The 24590-nt window shown below is 40.4% G+C and overlaps 1 protein-coding gene across 2 annotated transcripts in view; it reads left to right on the top strand.

The window, feature by feature from the left end:
• SNTG2 (syntrophin gamma 2) overlaps window positions 1-24590 on the top strand; it is a 618654-nt gene that overhangs the window by 446300 nt on the left and 147764 nt on the right. For both annotated transcript variants that reach the window (XM_089686706.1, XM_089686707.1), the window contains exon 11: window positions 2318-2356. In XM_089686706.1, the coding sequence (XP_089542832.1) occupies window positions 2318-2356 (39 nt within the window). The remainder of the gene's footprint in view (window positions 1-2317; window positions 2357-24590) is intronic.

Raw genomic sequence — 24590 nt, forward strand, 5'->3', positions numbered from 1 at the left:
TAAATTGTAAAAAATTTGAGTTACACCCCAGCACATAAAAATCCGGCCCCCACACCCCCACGTTTATGTACGTAAGAACATAAATACACATGTCAGAGTCGCTTACGCATGAAGATGTTTATTGTGAGGCACATTACATATTGCAGTGAATGCCAGAGTGAGAGCAATATTTCTAGCACCAGACATTCTGCGTAACACTAATCTGATGACCTATAGGAGGCTTTTAAAGGGTCACCTATGGAAAATATAGGGTCCTGAAGTTTGTCGTCATCTCACGGGCGCACACAAATTTGTTGCATTTGTGGTCCCCAAAATTAACTTTATTTTACTGAATATTTGTGTTTCTTAGACTTTTGCAGTAATTGCAGTAAAATTGGAAACTACCACTATTTTGTTCTCTAGCGTGTCTGCTTTCAGAAAATATATGATGTTTTGGGGGGTGAGCAATCTTCATCCCACTGTGCAAATTTGCCTTCTTATTGATAACCTTGTGATGTGGGCATGACTGGCGCTACCACTAGGTGAACTAGGCAGCCGCCTAGGGTGCACTGCTGCCTAGGGTCCAGCCACAACCACTGGTTACCCTACTCTCCGCTGGACCTGTGTCACATATAAATTAATTTGAGTGCCACCCAAGCCACATGCAGTGCCATTCCAGTGTCCTGGGTAGAATGTTTGAGCCCAATCTCAGCCACAGGTGGATACAATCAGTACGACAGATCCCGGTGATCGGTGCTGTGCCTGGCTCTTAGTAATTGATGTGCACATGCCCAGTGTGGCACTGGTTGTGTCTGTGTTCCCAGATCCCTCCTGTGTGTTCTGATCCCTGGGTCCCTTCCTCTCGGAGTTGGCTCACCTCCCCAGCCAAGCAGATGTGCTTCAGGAAGAGACTTGGCTCTGCTGCTGCCCAAATTGTGAATACCAGCTGCCCTCCTCCCTTCTCTCCTCCCTTCTGATCAGTACATAGTGCTCTGATCTGGGGTCCCTCTGACAGTGTCAGGCTGTCCAGGGTCCCCTCCAACACTGTTCTGTGCTCTCTACTCCTCCCTTGACCCTGTGCAAGAGCCCTCTACTCTTCCTGCACCTCCCATCTACTCTGCACCCCTCACTGATCACCCTACAGGACCCTTCTTCCCTCACCAATCATCCTTTGCAACACTGCACCCCACCCCTCACCCCATACTGATCACTCTACAGAACACTGCACCCCTCACCCCATAGAACGAAACACCCCTCTCCCCATACTGATCACCCTGTACAACAGTGCACTCCTCACTGATATACTCTACACAATCCTCTCCCCACCGCCACCCCATAGAACACTGCACCCCCAACCCCATACTGATCACTCTACAGAACACTGCACCCCCCACCCCATATTCATCTACTCTATCTAACCCTGCATCCATCCTGACCCACTCTGTACAACACTGCACCCCACTACCCCCATACTGATCGCTCTACAGAATCCTGCACCCCTGTCCCATACTGATCACCCTGTACAACACTGCACCCCCCACCCAACCCCACTCCACAAAACCCTGCACCTCTTATTCCATACTGATCACCCTGTACAAATCTGCACCCCCACCCTATACTGTTCGACACTACAGAACCTACACCCCCACCCCTACCCCATACCTATCTACTTTACAGAACACTGCACCTACCCCTGTGCGCAATTTAAAAGACATTTAGCAGTTTACTGTTTTGCTGTTTTATTTTTTCTACTGTGTTTAAAAATTAGGAAGTTTTTTTTTTTCAGGGAGGACTGTGCAAGTAGCTGCTCTTGCCTAGGGCAGGAAATAGTCTAGCACCGGCCCTGGGCCAAACTCTGCCATTCCCTGATATTCAGAAATAAATAACTTGTGCTGTTATTTCATCTGGCTGTAGTATAGTAAAAGGACATTGCACAACACATAACGGAGGGCAAGAGACTGCAGCCCTGCTTAGAAGCTTTCTGAAAGCTGTATTTTTATGTATGCTAAGAAGATGAGGTAAAACTTGAATTATAGTAAGCTGAGTGGACTTTGTGGTTTTAACCTTACATTAGTGATTCTTGAATTGCATTAGGCATTCACTGAATGATTTTGCTTTTTCCTGCAAGCGCTCTCCAAGGAATAAGTATCTAAATACTATTTGTTGTAGGACTTTTAAAGTCTTTTTGAAGAAATATTCTTTGGTCTGATTTCCAGTCTTACCTTATATACTGTACTGTAAGTGATGAAGTGATGTCTATCAGTAGAAATTCTGTTTCAGAATTATTGAATATGAATCTGTTATGGCTTGTCACAATATGTTACTTTTTTTTTCACAGATAAAAATGATGAACAAATGCTATTCGCCATCTGATCAGGTACAGCATAAATATTGTTTTATTTTTCTTCTTTTACAAACATAGATACTGTAATGATTCAATTATTATTTGTAACAAAGGGTGACTCTAATTCCTTTCACCGGTGTTCCCCATATAATTTCTTTCTTATTAAATAGCTAGAATAAAAGTTTGGTCCTTCCTTTGTAATATGTGTAGTGATATCCCTGTAAGGGCTGCTGGATTTTTGGGTCACCCTTTCATGCACAGCCAGGCAACAAGTATTTTCCAACATTCACTCCATATATAAAAACCAGTCCAGGGTGTTTTGTTTTGTTTTTGGTTTATTAGGGGATGAACTTGGATAGGGATAGGAAGGTATGGGATGCCCAGAACTGTACTTGAAAGCAACTTGTGGACTTGAAATTGTCTTTGGCTACCAAAAAATCACGAGACTGTCCTCCCGTAACATAACTGGATCAGCTCAACAGGTAACAAAGGAATTCAAACACTGAATGCAGGTGTTTTCTCTTTGAAGAAAAATGCCAAGGCACTTGGCTGTGCCTTAGATTCCCCAAGCAAGAGGTGTATGGTAGCTGCACTGACTTTAAGTGGCTCTAAGCAGCCTTGTACGTAAGCTGGGTATTGCACCTGACTGTTTTTCCTCTTATAGGCCCTAGGTTTTAGTGGTTGAAGCTACTCACTTAGTACCTTTGGTGGATCTTGAAGCACATGTGACTGCTGAACAGAACTCTACTGGACAGTTCCCAATGGCTCCCAGAATGGCTTCAGCTAAACCTCGCTGAGGCTGGAAGGGTGTGAGGCTTCAGCTGCTTTTCTCCCTCTTTCCTTCTGCCCAAGGGCAGAGCCTACCATTCTAGGGTTCCCTTCCAGGCAACTGGACCCTGGACTCCGCTTCCCTCATGGCCAGAATCCAGAATATTCTTGGCCTGTTTCTTCACCTTCTGGGCCATTTCCTCAAATTGAACCTTTCCAAAACTGAGCTCCTGATTTTCCCCCCAGCCCGTGCCACCCCCCTACCCTCTCCATCATGACCAACAACGCCACCATCCGTCCCACCCCGCAAGCCAAAGTCCTAGGTGTCACTCTAGACTCAAACCTGTCCTTCCAACCTCATGTCCAATCGTTGGCAAACTCATGCAGGCTCCACCTCCGCAACATCTCCAAAATACGTTTGTTCCTAACCCCAGACATTACTAAACAACTCGTTCACTCCCTTATTATCTCACGTCTAGACTACTGCAACTCCCTTCTCACCAGCCTAACTCACCGCAGACTATCCCCACTTCAGTCTATCCTGAACTCAGCGGCCAGACTCATCCACATTACCAACCGCTCCGCTTCTGCCACCCCCCTCTGTCATTCCCTCCACTGGCTCCCGATTGCCCAACGCATTAAATTCAAACTTCTAACACAGACATACAAAGCCATTCATAATGCTGCCCCAAACTACCTCACCAACCTGATACCCAAATACCACCCAACCCGTAATCTTCGCTCCTCACAAGACCTCCTACTCTCCAGTTCCCTGGTCTCCACCTCCCACGCCCGACTGCAGGACTTCTACAGGACTTCCCCCATCTTCTGGAACTCACTACCCCAATCCATCAGACTGTCACCTACCCTCCTCACCTTTAGGCGCACCCTGAAAACCTATCTCTTCAGGGAAGCCTACCCCACCCTCACCTAACAGCCTATCTCCTCCACTCCTCCTACCACTCCATCCCCCACAGTCACTTCCTCCTGTACCACTATCCCCTCCCTGCTAGATTGTAAGCTTGAAAGAGCAGGGCCCTTGAATCCCTCGTGTTTTGTTTTGTTACTGTATTGTCTCATGTTCTGTCCCCCACTATAATGTACAGCGCTGAGCAAACCTTTTAGCGCTATATAAATACTGTTTAATAATAATAATAATAATAATAATAATAATCCCCACCCAGGAATTGGAGGAGACTTTATAAATATGTATGCCTCATCTCTGCTCCCCCACCCTCTAAGTTCTAGAACCCTCCACCAGTTCCAGAAGCCAGGGGGAGGCAACAGAGACTCAGCCCTTGGAGCTTTGCCGACTAACACTAAACAAATCAACCCTAGCTCCTTTGTCTACGGAGGTGCCCAACTAAATTTTCCTACACTGTACACAGAGGGGGCTACAAATGTAACAATGGAAAGTTTTGTCTGTGCCACTACTATATCAAGGCTAAGAGGGCAAATACAGTTATGTAAAACCAAAACTTAGACAGGGTAGGGAATGTTTATACAGAAGGTGAGGGAAACTCTTCCAACCTATTCTGGTGATATCTGTCCAATGGGTTATGGACCTGGGATTGGAAGTAAAAGGGAAAAGCCTGACACTTGGAAAATCTTAGGCTCTGAATTCTAGGCAGATAGAAAAGACACACATGACTGCAGTTTTGCAATCATTAATACATGATGCAATTATTCTTTTTAAATGCAGTCACTCTAAGCACAAGGATGTGACCTGGTATTGGCCGTTTTGTATCTTTACCTCAGGGCTGCTATGTAGAGGAAGCAGCAGCACAAGCAGCCCATTAGTTTATGTGCTGACAAGAAGCATGCTCATACGTGGAACCCTTTCACTGCCCAGTCACAGGCTGGGGGTGGGTTCAGGATGACTGGGTTTGAGGAGGTGGGTTGAGTGATGTTGGCTATCAGGCCATAGAGGACATCAAGTGGTAGAAAAAAAAGGATTGCAGAAAAAAATCTCTGGATTAAAGATGAGTATTACAGAAAAAATGCTTGTTTTATTATTTTACTTTTTACTGTGCTATTAATTTTTTTTCCTGTTACTTTGTTCATTTTCTCTTGAATTCAGCATTCCCTACACTATCTAAAACAAAAAAAGGAATTGGCATTTCATATACTTTTGATACATAACAACACTTTTAGGTCCTTATATATTATGAATAAAAAAAATAAATACTGATATATAAAGAAAGAGACGTTTGTTAGCTCATTCTAGGTATAATTTCATAGCAAACAGAAATATAATCTTTATAATGGATATTTTGGATAGTTAATAGCTGTACATTTTTGTATTATCAAGTTACTTTCAGCCTAGAGTGCCTGAATTTACAAATATTCATGGCTTTCCTTTGGCATGGAAACATGCTGACTTTGTGTTTGGAAATGCAGATAGATCATGCTTTCTATTAACTCCTCTAAATTGCAGAGTATTTTCTATAAAATGGATTTTCGTCAATACTAATTGTATATCTTTTTGCAAGGCTTCAAGACCTTGACGCAAGTAAATTAGATTTGGTTTATGCCATGAAGGTGTCACGTATTGCACATAACAACAAAGGACTTTGTGGAATATCACCCATGATCCTGTGCAGTCTTTAGGAAACCGTCATTCATTCTTCCTATTAGCCTGATTTTCCATGAATGCTTCAGGTTTTCAGGGCTTTTTCATTTTTCATTTGAAAAGCATAAATAGTCAGTTACTTGATCTTTCTCTCCTTCTTTTTCCAGTTCCCCATGATTGATATTCATATAAAATAATTTCACTTTTACACTGAACAATAAATTCCAATTTTATGGTGCAATGTGATATCATCAGGAGACTGTATATTTACAATATATACTCATGAGAACATCATTTGAAAGCATGATTCAAATTATGCAATTTATTTTCTAACACAAAAAAGACTAAAATCCACTAAATATAACTTTAAGTAATAAATGAAAAATAGATGATCACCTAAGTAAGAAGCTGGAGATAAAAGTATTTTTTATTATAGGCTTGAGTCAAGAAACATTCTTTTTTTTCTGAAAGTGAAGACTAGAGCTTTCTCTAGTGCTGCAATAAATAGATAGAAAACCGCTAACAAAAAAAAAAAAAATTGGATCCCCCACCTGTTTATCCCATAATGTGCTAGTATGTATCGCATACTAGCACATTATGACACACTTATCTGCACATGGAGCCCTTGAGCGGACCGCTGTCACAGTTTCCCTGATGCTTCCATCTTTACCTGGTCCTCCTTCTGGGTTCACGGGCTGTGACCATTTGAATAGCCGGGACTGCGATGATGATGGGGCCAAATGCGTGCGGGAGCCCTGGAGCTGCATGGTGTTCTGCATTCAACGCCATACTATGTGCCCTAAATGCAGCACGCCACAGCGCATTTGCGGGCTACGTCATCAGCTTGTTGTAAGCTTACCTGTAGGTACAATGAATATCTCCTAAATGTGCACCGTTTAGACGATATTCACATCAGCAATAGCCGATGACGTCACCCGCGAATGCTCCTGTTGTAAGCTTACCTGTAGGTACAAGTTATGCTAGGGGACTTTACTACTACTCTAATTAAGTAGATCTAAACCTTAACTAGATAACTTTTAGTTTGTTTAAACTGGTTGTAAACCCTACAAAGTGCTGAATATATAAAGCTTGTCAGATAGTTCAGAAAGTAGGGGGCGGAGACCTGGAATTACACACTGCAGAGCTCAGTGAGGATAGCTCTGAAAGCTGAATGGATGGAAGAGATACACCCCCTTCCACATATCTCACTGGAACAGAGTTGAGGCTGTCAATCTGCTGGAGGTCCCTACCGGCCAGGAAAACATGCCAGAAGTAATTCATGCTGATAGCAGAGGAATGAAGCAGCAGACAAAAATGACACTTAGTGCTCTTAATAGAGACAAGCACACACTATAGAGGGATATGCTTTGATCAAATTTCATGTTTGAGGTTTACAACCACTTTAAATACTCTGTATTATAAAGGATTAAGCATGAAGGGAGAGCTATACTTATTTATTTATTATAGGTACTTATATAGTGCCATCAATTTATGCAGTGCTTTTACATACAAATTGTACATTCACATCAGTCCCTAACCCTCAAGGGATGTACAATCTAAGGTCCCTAACTCACATTAATACATACACATACTAAGGCCAATTTATACAGGATCCAATTAACCTACCAGCATGTCTTTGGAGTGTGGGAGGAAACCCACACAGGCACAGGGAGAACATGCAAACTCCAGGCAGGTGGTGCCATGGTTGGGATTTGAACCAATGATCCTAGTACTGCCAGGCGGAAGTGCTAACCATTTAGCCACTGTGCTGCCCATACAGGGAACAAAGGGTAATCCTAGGTATCTGCATTAAGATATAATATCTTAACATCTCTACAAACCCTTATCTGGGAACATTACTGGTACCCTTCCTTGTTTTATCTCACTAAACACTTGATCTAAAATTGTTTACATTAATTGTTAAAATTAATCCAATAAAAGAGACATCCACATGTAAAACATGTACAATTGTCAAAAAGAACATTCAGTAGATGCAGGCATATTATGGTTTGGTTTCATCTTTTCATATAAAAAAATCTACTTTTCACCCAGAGCTATCACAGAATTGTAACAATTACTTTATTTTATTGTTATCTGAAGAACCATCTCATAAAGGTTTTCTGGCGGGGGGGTTGTTGCAAAGCTGTTTGCTTGATGCATTTCACAACCTTTACAGATCTACTGCTTTGGGAATGCCAATAAGCAAAATGCTAACCTTAGCTAATTTTTTCACTATCCATGATTTACATAAAAAGACTACATCTAAGAACTAAACCATTACTCAGTGTCTAAATTTGATCAAAAGTCCTTAAACTTATATTATCAATATATCTGGTAAGTTCTTATTTCCTTGATCATGGATCTCTAAATGGTTAGTTCCTATATCTTCAACGCGATGGCATCCTCCTCCTCTTCACCTCTTTAAAAAATAGTAAATAAACCACACATGGTGCATTATCTCTTTCACATATACTAAAACAAACTACAATAAAAAACAGAAAAAGTACGAGCGCTGGATAGAAACCAGAGAGCGACTAGCATGAAAGGCGAACACCAGAAGCCTCCATAATAGATATATAAATGAAACATGCAGCGCTAGTACAAATCTAAAAATGAAGCATGCGATCTTAAAATGTGATAGAGCAAGTTGCTGCTGGAAGAGCAGAGAGGGGACAGTTCCAGCAGCAACTTGCTCTGTGCTTATTATTGAAGGCTCGCCAGTGGAGGAAGACCCCGGGAGCAAGGCTCACCCCGCACTGCATGAGTCCATGGATTACATGGCATAACTGGATGACCTGGTGGTTACTGCATGAATAGTGAGACAGGCTCCCCCTGCTGGAGAGATTTCTTTTCCCTGGTACCTGGAGACCCTGAGGGTGCGATACTTGCCTAGCTGACGCAGGCCAGACGATCCCCGCTTACATCCAGTTTCCATATGTGGAATTGACAAGAGTGATGGTGGTCTGAATTGTCACAGAGAGTATATATATCCAAGGCTTTATTTATAAGCAGTTTTGGTAAGGTGCATAAGCTGTGAGGTGGTGGGTCACCTTATATTTACACATGGACTGGTGATCACTGGTTTTGGTTTAGGGGGCGCAGAGTGGCACTATATGATGTTTATTTATTAAAAATAATAAGAATATATAACAATCGTGCGCTGCCAAAATAAATACAATAAATTAACTCAAATAAATAAAAGCTGCTGCAAACACATGAAATGTGTGCTCATCATACAAAACTTATAAATATGTGTATAGTGTTGTGCTGCTCAAAGAACACAAATAAAAAACACAAAGTCCAAAAACACCTGTGTGAAAAAATAAACCGTGAAAGTCCAAATAAAATAAACAGTCCAAGGAATAAGAAAAAACAACTCTTCAAAAAGTCTGGAAAAGACCATATATCTAATGGAGAGTGAGCCCGCAATCCCAGTGCTGTAAATATTTAAAAGGAATACAGTAGTAGAGCTGTACAATGTGTGTCCTACTAGACTTATGGCGTTGTAGCTCTGACGTCACCCAAGCTCCTCCCTAAGCGTATTGTCACCATGGTGGTGTACTCCTTTTAAAGATTTATAGCACCGGGATTGCAGGCTCATTCTCCAGTAGATATATGGTCTTTTTCCAACTAAACTTTTTGAAGAATTGTTTCTACTTATTCCTTAGACTTTTTATTTTATTTGAACCTTCATGTTTTAATTTTTCACACAGGTGTTTTTGGACTTTTTTATTTGTGTTATTTGAGCAGCACAACACTATACACATATTTATAATATTTATTAAAAATATTACACTATATGAACTTTCATCCACGGAATCCACAGGATTGATCTCCCTTTAAAAAGCAAACAATTTTTGAAAAGAGGGTAAGATTAAGACTTATGGATATAATACGGTGGCACGTGGTGAAATTTTGGCACTTTTTGAGCACTTCCATGTGAGTGTAATTTAATTTTATTATATGTGAAAGAGATAATGCACTATGTGTGGTTTATGTAATATTTGTTTGAGGGTTAAAGAGGAAGAGGATGACATTGCCTTGAAGATATAGGAACTGAGCATTTAGAGATTCATGCTGAAAATCAAGGAAATAAGAACTTACTTATTGATAATATAAGTTTAAGGACCTTTGATCAAATTTGGGCGCTGAGCAATGGTTAATTTCTTGGCTTCCTGGGGAAGAAATAATATCTCAGCAACTGGGGATTGTTTATAGTTTTACACATATTATTAATTTTTATGTTTAATATTATCTGGGGTTTACCCTGGTGTTGGAGTTCGTACAGTGACATCTAAGAACTGGTGTCTTGTTCAAAAGTGCCATTGATGGCATTTATATTCCTGGAGAGAAGAGAGTATTATCTCTATATTGATGAATACTACTATACATACATGATATTAGGGCTCATCCATACCTCTACTTGTTGAACCTACTATGTTTCAACCAGTAAAGCTTTATACTCCACATACACATGCAAGTAAGTTGTCATCAATAGAATAGCTTTGTCAATACATGAAGAAACTAATATCAGGCTAGGTAAGTGATATATGCAATTAGGTTCAATTGAGTATGCACACACAGTTGAACCAAAAGAGAATGATAAATATGAAATATTTATTTCCCCAATGTAGATTATGCACAAAAAAAGAAAAATAATAATGAAGAGCAATGCCATGTAGCTCATGAACTAAGCATAGGGTGCTCTCTTTTTTTGGTAAACCTTTATATGTATTGTAGCAATCATCAACATAGAGTTAATATTCCATGCTACTCAGGAACATACAGTGTGTATCTTCAATGGTGCTGGGCAAGACACCGGTTCTTAGATGCAATTTTGAAACATGGATATTGAATATACACCGATCAGCTATAACATTATGATGACCCACCTAATATTGAGTAGGCTCTCATTTGCTGGCCAAACAGCCCCTTTTGCTGCTGAAACAGCCCTGATCCATCGATGCAAAAAGGCCACTAGATCTTTGAAGGTATGCTATGGTATCTGGCACCAAGCCAGGGCAAGTCAACACCTCAAACTCATTGTTGTGTTCCTCAAACCATTCTTTGATCTATTTTGCAGTATGGCAAGCCACATTATCTTCCTGAAAGAGGCCACTGCCACCAATCAATAATATTTCCTTTAAGGGGTGTACTTTGTCAGCAACAATGTTTAGATAGGAGGTATATTTACTCGCTGCCTAATATATCCCACCTGTTTTCAGATGCCATTATAAAGAGATAAACAAAGTTATTCACTTTATGTGTCAGAGATCTTAATGGTATGGCTGATCTGTGTATGGGCTAAGGTTAACATTTCACTCACCGACAATCTTAAAGATACAGATCTGTAATTTGCAAAAAATATTGAGTAAATGTCTTTAGATCAATCTCTTTTTTCTATATGAAATACATGATGGACCTCAAGATAAAATGAAGCGAAGCAATGAATGTATTTGTTACATTTCTGCAGATATTTCAGGGTGGAAAGTGAATTCATTATTATATGGAAAAGGAAACCATAATGTATCTGCATATATTGAAAGTTCTTTTTAGCCATTGTGTGTCTTTAGATGGGAAATCACTTGTGATGAATTTATAATAACATTAAATTAAACAGATTTTAAATCTAGTGCTTAATGAGGTAAATGAAGAGAATACTGACAATATCCCAATTCGGTTGTAGAAATGTAAAGATAATTACTGTGTATCATGAATAACTGCCATTTTTTCCATAAAATACTCTTTGCAACTTCTTTAATCCTTTTTTTTTTTGCATCCTAATACTACTGATTTCCTCCAACCTTACCCAGCCACTTCCTGTCTACATATTCTCACTCCAGCAATAACTACACATTATTGCTCAGGACTGGATTCCTGAAAGTGACACATGTGGGCCATGCTTGTGCAAAGTATGCCAGCATGACTACTTATAATCTCTGTTGGGGCACATTTGACATGGTGACAACACAGGACAGGAAAGTGATTGAACAAGGACCTTCATGGCAGTATATCAAGGTATTTTAATGAAAACTAGATACTGAAAATGAAAACTGAAAGCAACATTTCAAATGATATACTAAAGCATTTAAGAAAATTTAGTGAATTAAATTAGATCTACTTTACATACCAATAAAATATTCCTTTAACAACTAAAAATAGAATTACCGCATTTAGAAACAGGATACTGCCTTTGTTTTCACCCACTGCATTCATCAATGTATAGCGCTACCTTTTTGAGGGCACTGTGTGTCTGGGTCCCCCTAAGCTCCAGTCAGCCAGGGAACACAAATTTTCAACACTTGCATTTACAGTCAGGGGGTCAGTCAGTCCATGACTATGAAGATATATTTTCTCTCCTCTGTGGAACTGCTCCCAATTCCACAGCCTGCAGACACCACTAGCCCACTTGGCTGCTCTGAAGATCTCCCGGGACAAGGATAGGGGTTGAGCACAACGTTGCCCTTTGAAAGCTTGCTACATGTGGAAGTCTCTCCCCTTGTGAATCCCTGGGTGTGCTGATGTACCCACTCTGTCCTCCTTGACCTGTTCATACCGTGATGCTGAATGGATCCTCCTGAGCCAGCCCGAGCCTAGCCTGGGGGCTGCTCCCACCCTAGACCTAGGGGTCCCCTCCCTGGCTACCAACAGCCTCCTCAGCACTCCATCTTCCACCTGACTTCCCTGCCAGACTGACTTTCCCATATTTATGGGTTCGCCTCACCACTCTACCAGGGCCTCCAAACCTGAGATTGGTTAGACTCCAATAAACATGCAGATTTAGGTCTCCACCCCTGCCGTCCCCTGGCTTCAGGAAGCATCCATGGTCCTCCAGAACCAGGTGGAGGTGATAGAGTCCCACCCTGTTAAGTCATCTAGCCTGACCTTCAGTAACCCAACCTAATTACAGACTCACACAGTTACCATGAGTCATACACAATAAATGTAACACTAACCCTAGTAGCACACTAGAGGGTGCTACAAATGGTTGATTTAAGAGTTATCAGACTATGTCTTAATAAAGAGAATTACAATATGGACCTTCTTATTCAGAAATGTGCTTTAGTTGCTAGGCCACTGTGCCTGTTTCAGTCTCAAGGCCCTAGTGAAGGAATACTACAGGTGGTTCTGTTTTGGTAGGTTCCTTAACAATTCTATAAATTACACTCAGTCCACATGCAACAATAGTAACATAAATTAGGTAATAAAACGGGTCTAAATCTAATCAGTAAAATTGCATATAAGTCTTATAATGGAACTATGGGCAGAATAAAAAATTACATTACGCTGCAGTCTGTAAATAGCATTTACATTGCATTTTTATTACCTATTGATCCGTTAAATATTTGGCTTCCATTAACAGGTGACAATGCTTTTCATGCTACACTGAAATTGCACTGCATAGTTTTCTCCTGTGGACAGGATAGTCTTAAATACAGAAGCAGTTTTAAATAGACTTTAAATAAAAGACACAGATTAAAACCCAACCCAAGCTAAAAGGAGTGTGCGTGAATGTCCCCAAGAGTGAATAAGAATAAAAACCTGATGGGACTGAAACACTCCCACACTCTCTAATAATACAAAAATGTTTTGGTTTTAGATAATATTTCAGGTATATTGTATATATAAATATGTATAATGGTGATATCAGGACTCAAAACAGAAATGCCTTGTTGCCATCAGGGAATACAATTGCCATGAAGGGGTGTACTTGGTCAGCAACAATGTTAGGCAGGTGGTATGTGTCAAAGTAACATCCACATGAATGGCAGGACCAAAGCTTCCAATCAAAATATTGCCCAAAGCATCACACTGCCTCTACCGGTTTGTCTTCCTTATATACTGCATCCTGGTGCCGTCTTTCCCTTAGGCAAGCAATGCACATGCACCTGGCCATCCACATGATGTAAAAGAACATATTATTCAGCAGACCAGGCCACCTTCTTCTTTTCCATGGGTCAACATGGGCACCCTGACCAGTCTGGGACTACGTTGCCCCATACACAACTGACTGCGATGCCCATTTTCCCCCTTTCAACACATCAGCTTCAGCAACAACAGGTTTACTTGCTGCCTAATAAATCCCACTGACTTTTAGATGCCATTGTAAGAATATATTCAATGTTATTCACCAAACCTGTAAGTGGTCATAAAGTTATGGCTGATTGATGCATATCCTAATGTATTATTTAGCTGCAAGCATCTTCTGTTTGCTAGGTTCTAAACCTTCCATCACTGTAAAGGTGCTCATGCATCTGATGGTTTACCATGGCAAAATGACTATTGGAAGTTAGGCTTTCATGGTCAAGTCCCTTACCACTTTGCAAACTGGCAAGTAACCGAGCAGCTGTGCATTGATGAGGTCATCCTTATGCTCTGCTCTCCTGGAAATATCTTCACAAGGCCAGACTGATTGTGCAGAAAAGATTTTAGTTTTGCTCCACTATCTCACTGCTATTTTTTTGTTCACTTTTTAAAAAGGTGAAATGGAAATGTGTGGTAACTGTTAAAAGTGAAGTGAAAATATGGTAAATTTTCAGCATCAGAGTGAGTGCCATGGCCACAAATGCATGGACATCAGAGCGGCTGTCACTCAAAGCTGCCAGGAATTGCAAAAGGATTGTTTAGCTGTCACTGTTAATACATGGACTGAATGTTAGTCATGCTGTGTATTTACACATTGACATGTAGATCTTGGTAGCTCACAGCATAGGGTGACAACACTGGTGTAGTGAGACAGTACAGGAAGAGTGTTGTCACTCTGCAACAGGATACATAATCTTACTAGCAGGATCACTAGGTAAAACTAAGGAAAACTTACTCAACTACAACTAATGGTGACAATATTTAAAAGGGTAAGAAAGCTTTCCTATATTGTACAGTATTTTAAAATACACTATATCGCCAAAAGTATTGGGACACCCCTCCAAATCATTGGATTAAGGTTTTCCAATTACCTTCATGGCCCCAGGTGTATAAAATCAAGCACCTAGGCATGCAGACTGCTTCTACAAACATTTGTGGCAGAATGGGTTGCTCTCAGGAGCTCAGTGAATTCAAGTGTGGAACCGTGATAGGTTGTCACCTGTGCAATAAGTCCATCTGTAAAATTTCCTTGCTACTAAATATTCCATGGTCAACTGTTAGTGGTATTATAACAAAATAGAAGCAACTGGGAACCACAGCAACTCAGCCATGAAGTGGTAGGCCACGTAAAATGACAGAGTGGGGTCAGCACATGCTGAAGCGTACAATGCGCAGAAGTCAGCAACTGTCTGCAGTGTCAATAGCTAAAAAACTCCAAGCTTTGTGTGGCCTTCAAATTACCACAACAGCATTGCGTAGAGAGCTTCATGGAATGGGTTTCCATGGCCGAGCTGCTGCATCCAACCCTTACATCACCAAGTACAATGCAAAGCGTGGGATGCAAAGCACACCGCCACTGGACTCTAGAGCAGTGGAGACGGGTTCTCTGGAATGACGAATCATGCTTCTCTGTGTCGCAATCCATTGGATGTTTTAGGGTTTGGAGGTTGCCAGGAGAAAGGCACTAGCCTGACAGCATTGTGCCAAGTGTAAAGTTTGGTGGAGGGGGGATTATGGTGTGGGGTTGTTTTTCAGGGGTCCTTAGTTCCAGTGAAGGGAACTTTTAAGGCATCAGCATACCAAGACATTTTGGACAATTTCATACTTCTAACTTTGTGGGAACAGTCTGGGGATGGTCCCTTCCCAGGGGCGGACTGACAACTCATGGGGCCCCCGGGCAATAGGGGATCATGGGGCCACTGTGCCCTTGCTCAAACTCTAAAAAGCCTATGAAAAAGGTACCATGGGACATCTCATGGGGCCCCCTACTGACCCCGGGCCCTCGGGCAGTGCCCATGTTTCCAAATGGTCAGTCCGCCCCTGCCCCTTCCTATTCCAACATGACTGCTCACCAGTGCACAAAGCAAGGTCCATAAAGACATGGATGAGCGAGTTTGGGGTAGAGGAACTTGACTGGCCTGCACAGAGTCTTGACCTCAACCCAATAGAACACATTTGGGATGAATTAGAATGGAGACTGTGAGCCAGGCCTTTTCGAGCCTGACCTCGTAAATGCACTTCTGGAAGAACAGTCAAGCAGTCCCATAGACACACTCCTAAACCTTGTGAACAGCCTTCCCAGAAGAGTTGAAACTGTTATAGCTTCAAAGGGTGGGCCAGCTCAATATTGATCCCTACGGACTAAAACTGGGATGCCATTAAAGTTCATGTGCTTGTAAAGACAGGCGTCCCAATACTTTTGACAATATAGTGTATATTTATATACACTTTAAACCTCTTACTTGAGTGAAAAATAAATAGTAATGGAAGCGCTAACATTTTCCTAAGGAGATTGCTTCTGTTACTCCTTATATATCCATGTGTTTTGCTTGTTGTCTAGTAAAAGTTACTTTGCATTATAAGCACGAAACTTAGACCTTGGTAGTGTATTAATATACTTTTAATAAATGAAAATGCTGCACATAGATACAATTACAATTACAGAATACAATACAAGACTGACAGATATATCTATAACAAGCAAAATGCTACCTACTACACTACCTAGCGAAACTCTGTATACAATAGTAATACACTAAAAAAGGTTACTTAAAAGGTTAGAGTTGGTTCACAATCTCCATAGGCAATGCAAGGGCACAGGTTTACTCCACAGCAATTGCAGGAGATCGGGCGAAAAACTTCTGTCAGAGATTTTCCTTGGTGTTAAGTCATCTTAGAGTCCTAACTGCTATCACAGGAGACCCACCTTCCCTTCATAAAGGGTAAGGAACTTCCCAGTCCCCCGTTCTGAGTCTCTCTAACTCCTGCCCAGGATAAAGGGATTTGGCTTTGGGTTCATGTGCAGCTTTGGGAATTGGTTTGGGGCTAACAGGAGGGGTCTGTTCTGTTTTCTCTAAATCTAGGTTGATGTTATCTTCACTAGGAGTAGTGTTCCTAATCCTGACAGGTCTCCCCACTAACTGTTTCCACCTCTTAAGCAATTCTGAAGTAGAAATCCCATCTATCTCATCTTTTGATAGTCCTGCCTTTAATAAGTCCATCCACATTTGCTTCCTAGAGATAACTAACCTGGTTTTCTCTTCAACTCCTGTCTTCTCTCCCACATTCCCTTTCTTCTTTGTTCTTTTCTGCTTGTTTTCTTCCTGTCTGGCCTTGACCTTACCTGTTGTAGTCTCCTCTAGCTCCCCCAACTAGCTTAAAAAAGTTGTGGCTTCATGAATCTTGCTATTTAATCTCAGATCTCCTAACAAGGACAATAAAGGAGCCCTGAGATTAAGTGGCGCAGACTTCATCAGCTCAGAGCATAGAGCAGACATAAAGGGTTCCATATCTGGACCCATCCATTCTGAAAAAATTTATTTAATCCAGTTATGCAACCCATTTCACATAACCTAGAACTGCCTTCTCCTATCGTTCTCCACGAATAGGTATTTTCCAGATCACTAGCATTAGCATATACTCAAACTATCCCATCTCTCACGTCTAACAGTGGTCTAACAGTGAAAAATTCACAGTAAATTCTCGGGCTTTTTGAATGACCTGATGCAATTGCAAATCATGGGTTAACACTCCCATAGCCACTGCTTTATTGCCTATGCTTAGTAATGAGAGGTCGGGCGCAGTTTTTCTTTCCCACTACAAGATCATCATCAGAAATATCAAACTCTATCTCCTCATCCTCACTATCATATGAGGAGAGCACATCCTCACAATCCCAGTTTTGGGATGTGACAATGGCAGGCAGGGCTGCTGTTAGAAACCACAGGGCCCTATACAGCCAACCTGGCAGGGCCCCCTTCCCCATAAAAAAGTTTACTATGCTTTAGTTTTGAATGAATACAGTGTTTGATCAGTACCAATCACTCATTGTGTTCATTCAGGAAAGGAAGGGCTGGTAAATGTGACATATTTACTGGACCCTTCCCCCACTATTCATCCTGAAGGATCCTATTGGCAGCACTGCGGGGGTGTAGGCACACAGGGGGGCCTGAGCAGCAGAGGGAAACATATACTGCACAGGGTGGGTTTTGGGTGCAGGGGGTCTATTACTGGAAACAGAGCCTCTGTATGGCTCTCTCTGCAGCATCTAAAAACCAGTTGGTGGGAGAGGAGGACAAGCCAGCTTCCAGCTGCTGCAGAGAGAGCCGTACAGGGGATCGGTTTCAGTAATAGTCCCATTGCCACACCCATCACCCTCCCTGCCCACATCCGTTTTACCCAGCTGCCTGGGTCCCCGTACATGAGGACTGGTGGTATCCCCTTATCCACAGCCCTGTTGCATGTACGCTGACTTTACTAACAGGTTTACAACCCCTCTTTTTTCTTAAAGCATTAATTGATGTGGTCATGAGGGCTGCACGCCACTCTTGCAAATCATCAGCCTGACTAGCAGTTGAACGTACACACTCCAAAGAAACTACTAGCTGGTCTTTTAATGCCTTAACTTCTGCCTCTGCCTTCTCCCTCCTTTGTGATTCAGTATAGAGAGCATGAAGAAAGTACCAACCAATCCACTCTGGACACTGTCCTCTTCTCTGCTTTACTTAAATCAAACCCCTCATGGCTAAAATCTACAAAATGATTTGAGAATTTATCACCCAAATTCTTATTCCAGGGAGAAGCATACTTTACAAATTCTTTGTCAAAAGTCATCTGCATAAGCAGCAATCCACGATAACATCTTTTTTTTAAACCTATGTGGAAGCATGTGGCAAACATAAAGTTCCAGGTGACCCTGTCAAAGGCCTTTTCCGCATCTGTGGACAAGAGAAGCCCTTCTATTTTCTCTGCTTTAGCCCTGTGAATCAAATTGAGTTCTTTAGTTATATTGTTCCTGGTCTCTCTTCCAGGCACTAATCCAACTTGCTCTGGTCCAATGATCCTTCCCAACAAAGGCCTAAGGTGATTTGCGGTCAGTTTAGCTAAAAGTTTCAAGTCAATATTGAGAAGAGACATTGGCCTATAGCTAGAGCACTCCATGGGATCCTTATCAGTATTTGGGATCACTGTAATGTGAGCTAGGAGGAAAGATTCAGGGACTTGTTGCATAGATAAAGAATTCAAGGCCTGTAGAAGAGGGACTTTTAAAAAGTCTGAAAATGTTTTGTAATATTGCAATGTCAAGCCATAAGGAACTGGGCTTTTCCCCTTTTATAGCCAGTAATTCTTCTGTAAAATTACGTTCAAGGTCATTAGCCACATTTTGAGTTAAAAAGGGTAAGTTGCTTTGTTTTAAAACGTCTTTAATAATTTGGTCCCTATTAGGGTGGTGTAGGGTGATTGGCTTATGGGAATTTGGTAAATTGCAAAGCAATTTGATCAGAATTGTGAACCGATTTACCATTCTCTGTGTTGATAGAGAATATATATATCTTCAAATCTTTTAAAGCTTTAGCAAGAAACCTACCACTTTTGTCGCCATGCTCATAGTAAATGCGTCTTTTAAGAAAGAGTGAGCATTTCGATTTTTGACCTAGGATGTTTTTTAAGACTAATCTAGCTTCTAACAACTCAGTCACTGACTGAGTTGAAAGTGAGCTCTTGTGTAGAGATTCGAGATGTGCAATTTTGGCAGAAAGATCAGTCATTAACTTCTCTTTTTCTTTTTTACGTTTTGAACCCCATTTAACTAATTCTCCTCTTACCACAACTTTATGCGCTTCCCATATTGTAAATATCAAAGAAGTATATAAGCGAGCGCAAATATATAGATGAATATACAGGCAGCTGCTAGCACCTCATGGCATAGGTAACGGTCCAATATTGTTAATGAGGAAAGGTCTCCACAGGTGTTAAGAATAAAATAGACAAGGCTGTCATGTCAGAGAGGGTGAGAGGTTGATCAGCATGGTCAGTGTCTCTTACCCATTGCTCTGGTGCTGGTAAAGAGCCTTCGTTGTTGTCCTCCTCATGGCATGCCATTGCCATCTTGTCTACTGAGGTGCTGCATCTGGAAGCCAGCTGTGTTCTGAAGATTGCAGGTATATGGCAGGCATCTGAGGCGATGGATGAATGGTCAAAGCGGGTGTGGTGAGCAGGCTTAGTTATTTTGCCCATCATCTGGCTTCTAGATGCCAAGCTGCAGTCTGTGAAGCTGAAGGGAACCTGGAGCTTGGTCAGTGTGCAGCCATCTGCTTCAAGCTCCAAGGCACACACCATACATAGCATTTTTATCAAATAGTTTTCTACAATCTTTCAATACAATTTCCAAACTCTTAAACTCTTTTTTTTCCGTAAAAAAGTGAATGCTAATGCATTTACAGATATGTTGTTTACCAATGATTTTAAAATATTCTTGGATTTGACAGCTAGTTCCAAGTGGAAATCTGCATGATACAGAAACACCTGCAAGTTTATTAGATTTACACTGTAAACAGAATACCGAATACATAAGCCCTGCTCAGTAAAAGAGGTGACAATCATTTCAGAAGGTGCTGTAATATAAATGTATTTATTCAGAGCGAGGCAGGAGCACAGAATGTGTATAAATTTGACATTAACCTCATTTAGAGCAATATAATATAATCGAGCAAGTGACAATTGAGAGGCAGAGTTTTGACATAAATCGGAACAACTAAAGGGGGTTAACTAATACATTTGAAGTCAAAATAAAGGTTTTGATCCGCTTAAATATCATGCAATTGTAAAGGAGTCTTAACCACCTGCTTCCCAAGCCTATTCTGACACTTCTGTCCTACATGTAAAAATATTTTTTTGTTATAAAATACTTAAAAGCCAAAATCATTATATATATGTTTTTTAAGCTGAGGACCTAGAGAATAAAAGGTGAGTGCTGCAATTTTTCTATGTCACGTGGTATTTGGGCAGCATTTTTTTTTAGATGCAAATGTTTGGGAAAAATACACCTTAATGAATTTTAGTACGCACAAACACATTATAATACCCATTTTTTGGCAAATTATAAAAGATGATGTTACAGCAAGAAAATAGATACTTAGAATGTCATGCTTTAATCACTTGACAACTGCGCTATAGCCGAATGACAGCTACAGCGCAGTTGTCTGCGGACACAGCTGAACACGTGATGTGGTAAACGGCCAATCACAGCGGCCTTTAACCTCGTGATCAGCTGTGTCCAATGACACAGTAGATCAACGGGTAGATACAGTTGCAGAGATACTGCATGTAGGCAAAATGTTGTATACACCATATGCAGAGAAAATGCTCTATATACCATAGTCCAGACCAGCTGTCCCAAACCAGGGTTCCAATTTTTAGGTGCCTACATAGTTCCTGCCCAATGGCACTTGGAGAAGTCAGTGGCATGACACCAATGATCTTTTTGCTGTCTGTAAGGGGTCATTCTTACCACCAATGTAAAACGTTTTAGACTTAAAAATTATTTGAAGGTTTCCCATTGGGCGCAGAGGTTGAAAAAGGCTGGGCTAGACTATTAACCAAAAGACAGAGCAGCTGTTATTACAATTACATTAGGTATTCATTTTTATTTATTCAGCTGTATTGGAAAATGTCATAGCTAATCACTAAAGTAAATGTTGAATTATGTGTAGTGATATAATAAATACCTCCATATTATCACTGAAATCACACAAGAATATCTACAGACAGCCTAACACAGAACATTCAGAATGCCTCTGTCCACTTACTTAAAAAATAAATTATAAGATTGGATCTCATACAAAGGGTATGTTACAGGCAAGATTGCCAATTTAAAATAAAAGGACAGTAACTCCTGAAAAAATAAAACTAATGCAGTCCCACATCCAAGGACTGACAAGCTGCAATATGTCACATTTTTATTCTTGCTTTTAGATACACTTTAAGATCAGGGAATCACTTTGTAGTAAAGCAGGATCAAGATGACAGTCCCACACAAAGATCCTTTAAAAATGAATCGGCTTAATGAAACCAGCTCACTTATATCTTATTGACTTCAATAACTGCCTGGAGTCCTTCTTTAATGTTCATGCTACATTTGGTAGACTAATATTAGAAATCTAAAATAGTATTTAAGAGAAAAGAAAGAGCTTTAAATAACTTTTAAGCCTATCGGTGCGAGAAGAGAAAAGGCTTTTAAGAAGTGATAAAAGCCAAATCATGAAACATTCTCGTGGTTTATCTTTGATAAATAATTTTGCAGGATCTTCACATATCAGATTGTGATATATCCACACCACATTAGTCTAGATATAAATTCTGCACTTCAAGCACTTAAGTTGCATCTAATGCATTTTTTATTGGAGTTTGCTGGATTTATGAAAGACTCACACTGGGAAAACCACAAAAAGAACCCTTCATTGATTAAGATTTACAAACCTCGGCCTACATAGCATTGTTTTCAGGAATAGAGCACAATAAATCAGCAGCCATATTTAGCACTGCTGGAGTCAATACACTTTCCACACAAACTTCCTTTAATCTTTTCATAGTAACATTTTGTTCGGTTGCACTTTGAATGGAATGTTATTTAGGTTATTCACTCTATTCAGTATTTGAAAAGTGCTCCATAGGAGTCCTGCCACTACAGGACAAACAGGCAACACACAAGCATTTATACTGACCATGGTAGGATTTAGTTAAAATTATTATGTCATATTTCATGTTATAACGGCAAATATTTGCCAAGCATCCCTCGGTGTGTCAAGTCATGTCAAGCAAACATCAATGCTGACCTTATACACAGCTATTTCCTAGTGAATTCAACCACCGTTTCATTGCAAAAATGATTACATGGATCAGGACAACCTAGCACCAACAGTTTATCTATTTATATCTATAAGATAGACATAGTAGTAGGCTGCTTTCACCCAAACATTCATTCTGTTATCAAACACTGGTCGAAAGTGGTTAACGGAAAACCCCACTTTCATTCAAATTTGATATTAAATTAAAATTTTCTAAAACGAAAAAAATTCAACATCCTAATGTCTGCAGTTATGGAAAACTGGGTAGCTAGCAATAGAACCAATATATGTTAATTCCAAAGATCTCTGAGAAAACTGCAGCATCAAAGCTGTAAATCCAAATTACACATGCCAAAGAAATTATATTTATTTATTGCAGGTACAATATAGTGCTGTCAATTTACGCAGTGCTTTACATACATATATTATACATTCACATCAGTCCCAAACCTTCAAGGGGCATACAATCTAAGGTCCCTAACTCACATTCATACATACACATACTGGGGCCAATTTAGACAGGATTCAATTAACCTATCAGCATGTCTTTGGAGTGTGGGAAGGAAGCCAGAGTGCCTGGAGGAAGCCCACACAGGCACAGGGGGAGCATGCAAGCTCCAGGCAGGTGGTGCCATGGCTGGGATTTGAACCAATGACCCGAGTACTGCCAGGCAGAAGTGCTAACCATTTCGCTACTGTGCTGCCCCAGCATATGCATATTATATATGCATAGAATAAAAAACACTAGGAATAAGGTGCAAATTAATTAACAAAACCATCATCTAAATAACTAAATAAATATAGTGACTGGAATAATCATATAACGTCCACAATTAAATAAATTAATAATTCAATGTGCAAACAGAAAAGAGCATCTATCAAAACATCCATAGATAAAGTACAAAGTGTTATCAACCAGACAAATGGACCCCAATACATGCAAGTTTTTGCAGTTGCATTTGTATGGATTTTCAGGTTTCAAGGATAAAATGCCCACACCTGGAGGTAATTATTCAGCTTACCAGAATCTCTACCTCATGGTTAGAGGCAGACAGCACATGTGTAACAAGCCCAGGGGTAGGTGGATCTATCACACTGCACCCTGGATCACAACAGCTTCTGTGTGTTTTATTAAATCACACAGCTTCCTTTTTTCAGTAAAATGTGTCACTGCACAGCAGGGTTATAGGCGGACATATGTGAAAAACATGTAAACAAAATAAAATTTTAAAATATATATTTTAATATACATATACGTATGTATATATTTTTTTAATTTTTTTTTTATATTGTAAATGTATCTGACAGTTCCAGTTCTAAAGCATGGGTACTGCAGGTGCCACTGCAACGTGAAGAAGCATTGCTCATCTACAGGCTGCACGCTTTTTTATTTTTCAATGACGCTTGCAGCCTGCATGTCAATACTACTGTGTGTCATAGCTGACATAGTGATCATATAAACGAGAACCACTATGACTGGCTCCAGCGAAGACTGGAGGTGTCTGTGGCAGCTGGAATTGAGAGCCAGGAGCCTCACAAGCATTAGCTGTTGACCCACACAGAAGGGACTCTGTCAACTAAAAATGGCTATGGCTGCCAGAAGAATCTTCACATCTAATACAGTTCTTGTTGTCCTGATGTTGAACAACCTTTAGGATCCTGTTCTTTTTTATCTTGTATGTTAAAAATAAAACAAAAAAGCCCTAAAAACACAGGGTTCCTTTTTCAGTTTGTGAGGGCAATTAGCGAGGCTCATCCCTGAAGTCAGTGAGGTCAGCCCTCTATTAACAAAGTAAAATTGGTTTCAGAGAAAACTGCAGAAGAAGGTTTTCTGGTTAATAATAGTAATAAATTATTAGTCTGAACAGTTAAATGCTACAGTTGTGTTTTTTTTTCTATAATAATAGTTACAGCAAATGCAGGCAGTACATTTATTTTCAAATGAAAAATGTAACAGGCTGTAGTAAATTTTTTTCTATGTTATCAATTGATAGTTTATTCATTTTTGATTCTTTGTACAAAGCCTTTTATTTTTGCTACAAATTAACAAGGTGTAGGTGACTGTGGTTTTGCAGAATTTTTTTGGTGAAAGCACAATGCTGGCTAGTAATTTTTTGTGCTATTCTAATTGAAAGTCAAGATGTGGTTATATATACAACACAATGTGGAGTGGGAGGTGGGGTCCCGTCTCTGAATTGTTCAGCTGTGTATATAA

Source organism: Staurois parvus, unplaced genomic scaffold, assembly GCF_062004578.1.
Source record: "Staurois parvus isolate SC_StPar_1 unplaced genomic scaffold, SC_StPar_1.0 ptg000409l, whole genome shotgun sequence".
Lineage (NCBI taxonomy): Eukaryota > Metazoa > Chordata > Amphibia > Anura > Ranidae > Staurois > Staurois parvus.